The sequence below is a fragment of the Macrosteles quadrilineatus genome, unplaced genomic scaffold, assembly GCF_028750875.1.
Source record: "Macrosteles quadrilineatus isolate MER2022 unplaced genomic scaffold, UCM_ALF_1.0 Scaffold_1__1_contigs__length_201487025, whole genome shotgun sequence".
Lineage (NCBI taxonomy): Eukaryota > Metazoa > Arthropoda > Insecta > Hemiptera > Cicadellidae > Macrosteles > Macrosteles quadrilineatus.
The window spans coordinates 194,251,388-194,256,327 of record NW_026542594.1 but is presented as its reverse complement, the minus strand read 5'-3'; the positions used below and the strand labels follow the sequence as shown (position 1 = coordinate 194,256,327).

Genomic DNA, 4,940 nt, shown 5'->3' with positions numbered 1-4,940 from the left:
AACAATGAATCAACTTGTAATCGACCATGGGAATCAATATCCTTTAGGGGCATCTGTTCTTTCAAAAGGAAGATATGTTGATGACATATTTGGGGGTGCTGACACTATTGACGAATGTCAAGAGGTCATAACACAAGTCGATAAACTTTGCATGGAAGGATGTTTTCCATTACAAAAGTGGATAAGCAACAACCTTTCAACACTAACTTCAATATCTCCCGAACGGTATGTAAAAGAAGCTTCAATTTCAATTAAAGAATCAACAGCTGTAAGAACCCTAGGATTAACTTGGAAACCAGTAAGTGACGATTTTCAGTTCCAGATTGATTTCCAAACTCCAGTTCCGATAACTAAGCGAAGTGTTCTATCTCATATTGCAAAACTATTTGATCCCTTAGGATTTATCGCTCCTGTAATAATTCAAGCTAAAATATTTTTGCAGCAACTATGGTTGATTAAGTTAAACTGGGATGATTTTCTTCCTCCCTACCTGTTGGCACACTGGAAAAATCTTGAAGCTCAACTAAAAGACTTGTCTATTATATCAATTCCAAGATTTTTAGGTCTCACCAAATCATCTTCCTGCTGTGTGGAACTTCACGGGTTTTCAGATGCATCCCAGTCTGCAATGGCTGCTGTTGTGTATATTAAAGTAAGGTCTGAGTCAGGTATTTTTGTAAACATTGTTTGTGCTAAAACCAGAGTTGCATCTCTTAAGAAAATGAGTATCCCCAGACTAGAGCTTACAGCAGCATTAATGTTGGTGCGTCTTGCAAAATATGTCAGAGAAATTCTAGATATCAAATCTGCTCCATTGTGGTTGTGGACAGATTCTCGTGTAACTCTTACTTGGATTCAGAACCACCCATCCAAGTGGAAAGACTTTGTTTGTAATCGAGTTAGCATTATACAGGAAACAGAGCCATTAGCTCGTTGGAGGTATGTTCCTGGCAAAGAGAATCCAGCCGATTGCGCTTCCCGTGGGTTATCTCCTAAAGCTCTCGTGGACCACAAGTTGTGGTCGTCAGGCCCCTCGTGGCTCGCGGAAGATTCTGTAAATTGGCCCATGAGTTCCGACGAACTTGCAGAGGAAGCTGTGTCTGAGCAGCGCAGTCAGAAATCAACGTATTTATCCCAATCTAAATCAGAACCTGACTTACTTTCTCGCTACTCTGATCTCAATAAGCTACTTCGGATCACAGCATGGTGTCAAAGATTTATCAATCGTCTCAAGAAAATCGACAGTATAGAACACACTCCCTATCTGACACCCAAAGAATTAAATGATTCTTTACTACTTTGGACAGGTATTGTTCAGCTAGAAGCCTTCAATGAAGATCTAAAACAACTCACTAATCAGAAACCAATCAATAAGTTGAGTAAACTCCGCAATTTCACTCCGTTTCTTGATCAAAATAAGCTTATCAGAGTTGGAGGTAGACTCAACCAATCCACTCTTGAGTATGACTCAAAACACCCACTTCTCCTCCCAAAAGATTCTAATCTTTCAAAATTAATAATATCTGATTCCCACCTTCGTACACTACATGGTAGTACAAGCATTACATTATCAACCATTAGACAACGTTTTTGGATTCTCGGTGGTCGCCCAGCTATTAAGAAAGAACTACTACGGTGTGTCACTTGTGCTCGATACAGAGCTGAACGAGCTCAGCAACTTATGGGACAGCTTCCTACATCTCGAGTCACCCCTTCACGACCATTTCTCCACTCTGGTGTGGACTACGCAGGTCCATTCGTTATCAAGACTTGGCGAGGTAAAGCAGCAAAAACATACAAGGGATATATTGTAGTATTCATCTGCTCGTCAACATCTGCACTCCACCTCGAATTAGTCACCGATTACTCTGCAGAAGCATTCATTGCAGCATATAAGAGATTCACAGCTCGCCGTGGAATTTCTTCCACTCTGTCCAGTGATTGTGGTACTACATTTATCGGTGCTGATGCAGAACTAAAACGTCTATTCACGGCTTCAACAACGACAAGTACCAAACTAAGAGATCTTCTAACTAAAGATGGAGCATTGTGGAAATTTAACCCTCCATCTGCTCCTCACTTCGGTGGTCACTGGGAAGCAGGAGTTAAGTCAGTGAAATATCACCTAAAACGAATTGTTGGTAATACTCAACTAACATACGAAGAATTCACTACCATTCTCACACAAATCGAAGCGGTTTTGAATTCGAGACCTCTCTGCAAATTGACTGATGATCCTGATGACCTATCTACATTGACTCCTGCACATTTTCTTGTTGGTTCATCACTATCTACAATACCAGAACCAGACCTCAAGGAAGTACCAACAAATAGACTTTCAAGATGGCAGTTGTTGCAGCAAATGTTACAAAGTTTCTGGAAAAGATGGTCAAGGGAATATCTTCAGCAACTGCAGACAATTTATAAATGGAGATTTCCAAACACACAACTTAAAGTAGGATCAGTAGTCCTTATTATTGACGAACAATATCCTCCATCAAAATGGCCTTTAGCAAAGGTCATAGAAGTTCATCCTGGGCTTGACAATCTCATTCGCGTGGTAACACTGAAGACAGCTACTGGAATACTCAAAAGACCAATAGCAAAATTGTGCTCTCTTCCTGTCACAGAATAAAATTGCCCAGTTCCCTGTTGCAATTTGGGGGGGAGTATGTTAGAAGTACCTACTCTATGTATACTATCAACTGCCTGCCATTTGAGGATAAAATCATATGTTATTAATTGTTATGATCTATTTACTTTTTTGTTTACTTTTATCAGTTTTGTTCTCAACCATGTTAATAAACCATCAATTGTTTTTCATCTCTTTTATTTTGTAAAAACTAATCACTCATACTATCTATCATTAACACTATTCTTTCTCTTTGGTTTTGTTTTTATATTCTTTCTTAGGTTTCTCTTTATCCAAAAATTGTACAATTTCACCATAGTTATTTATCGCCCAATCACAGCTTACTAAACATTACGTCGTCATCAGTCCTCAGTGAATGAAATCAGTTCTCGTTCTCAGTTGCAACATAGCGCGCGCAGCGACAGCAGACGGAGATGTGTAAAACGGAGCAGACGAATGTTAGCGCAAGCGATGACGTCACCTTTCCATTTCATTTGATAAAGAAACAGATTTTTCAAAAACAATAATGGGGTGGGGGATTTGTTATATCGAGGGAAAGACGTAGACAATTCGTTATGCAGAGGTTAAATTCGCAATGTAGAGGTTCTGATAATGATAAATTCGCTATATTGAGGTGTCTTATTTTAGCCGAAATCACGAAAAATTCGTTAAATCAAGGTCGTTGTTATGGTTTGTTCGTTATGTAGAGGTAAAATATACATTGTGTCTTATGGAGAGTTCTAGGGGATTTAAAAAAATTCGTTATATCAAGGAATTCGTTGTATCGAGGTTCGTTATATCAAGGTTAGACTGTATTATATTTAAACTAAAGCCACAACACAAATCTTATACTTTTATTAAGAAACAGCTTTGGTACGTTAACGAATATTTGGCTCAAAGAAAACGGGTTTTTAAGATGTTAAATTGTTACAGGAAATCAAACTGCCAAATAATCAAATTACAGTACTCTCATGAGCAAAAAGCGTTTAGATCCCTTTGTAGAGAAAAGAAACAGTTGTAGGCTACCAAAATAATTAAGTTATCAATTTAAGTCAAACATCAGATTCAAGGAGTTTTTGGCAAGCAGTCAGTGTAATAAAAAAAAAAGGAAGGGAAGAAGATTGGGAAAATTGCAACGTCAGAGTGGGTTAAACATTTTCACACCATACTCAACCTACCTTTACTAGTAGAGAAGATAAGTTACAGTGACGGTTCTAGGACCTTGTCAAGGGGGGGGGCTACCGGGGGGCTTGGGGGGTGTGGAGCACCCACCAATAAAACAGGGGAGTCTAGGGGTTCTCCCCCGGGAAAATTTGGAATTTTCTAAGCCATTTGGTGACTTTCTAAAGCCATTTTTAACACCTGAAACCGTGCCCAATTGTCCATAAACTCCCATTTCACCTGTTGTTTGTCATGAGCAAATAGACATTTAAAAAATTAAACTATGACGATTCGACGATTGCATTCATGAATTTTAAAACACACTGTAGACTACGGCCATATCCTCCTAAAAGCCGTTGGGTGACTTTCTAAAGCCATTTTTAACGTCTAGAACTGTGTGCAAAACCTCAAATTTACGAATTTATTTGTCATGAATAATCAGACATTTTTTAAACTAACTATGATGATTGCATTCATAAATCTCAAAACATATTGTAGGCAACGGCCATATCCTCCTAAAAGCTGTTTACTGACTTTCTAAAGCCATTATTAATGTCTATATCTGTGTCCAACTGTCCAAAAACCTCCCATTTCACCTGTTATTTGTCAATGTTATGAGTAAGTAAACATTTTAAAAAATCAAACCATGTTGAACTTGCATTCATGAATTTCAAAACATAGGCCTACTGTAGAATACGAAGCCCTCCTAAAAGCCGTTTGGTGACTTTACAAAGCCATTTCTAACGTCTAGAACTGTGCCCAATTGTCGTAAAACCTTCAATTTCACCTGTTATAGCCTATGTCATGCAAGCAAGTAGACAAGTTTTTTAACCTTACGTTTTTCTCCATTTCATAGATCTGTCATAATATGTATAGTATCGAATTCAGAAATAGTATCGACTATATAAACTTAACACTAGTGTTTATATAGTCAATGGTAATAGGCTACTGGTGCTACCGCTGATTGCTGATTGATGCCTGTGTAAAGTTAGCGGCTAGAAGACAATTTGAAAACTAACTATGGAACATCAGGAAATCAGCTGTTTCACCATCCTCGCCTTTAGCCCCTGTAGCCCCCCCCCCCCCTCCTGGAACCGCCACTGATAAGTTACGCAGAACCTTTTATCGTAAATGCATACCTTGATAG

At 38.6% G+C, this 4,940-nt stretch overlaps 1 protein-coding gene across 1 annotated transcript; it reads left to right on the top strand.

Annotated features, from left to right (window-relative positions):
• Positions 1–721: 721 nt before the first annotated feature.
• Positions 722–2,635, top strand: LOC129003652 (uncharacterized). Its single transcript, XM_054431952.1, has one exon. It carries the CDS (start codon positions 722–724, stop codon positions 2,633–2,635), a length of 1,914 nt encoding a protein of 637 aa, XP_054287927.1.
• Positions 2,636–4,940: the final 2,305 nt, after the last annotated feature.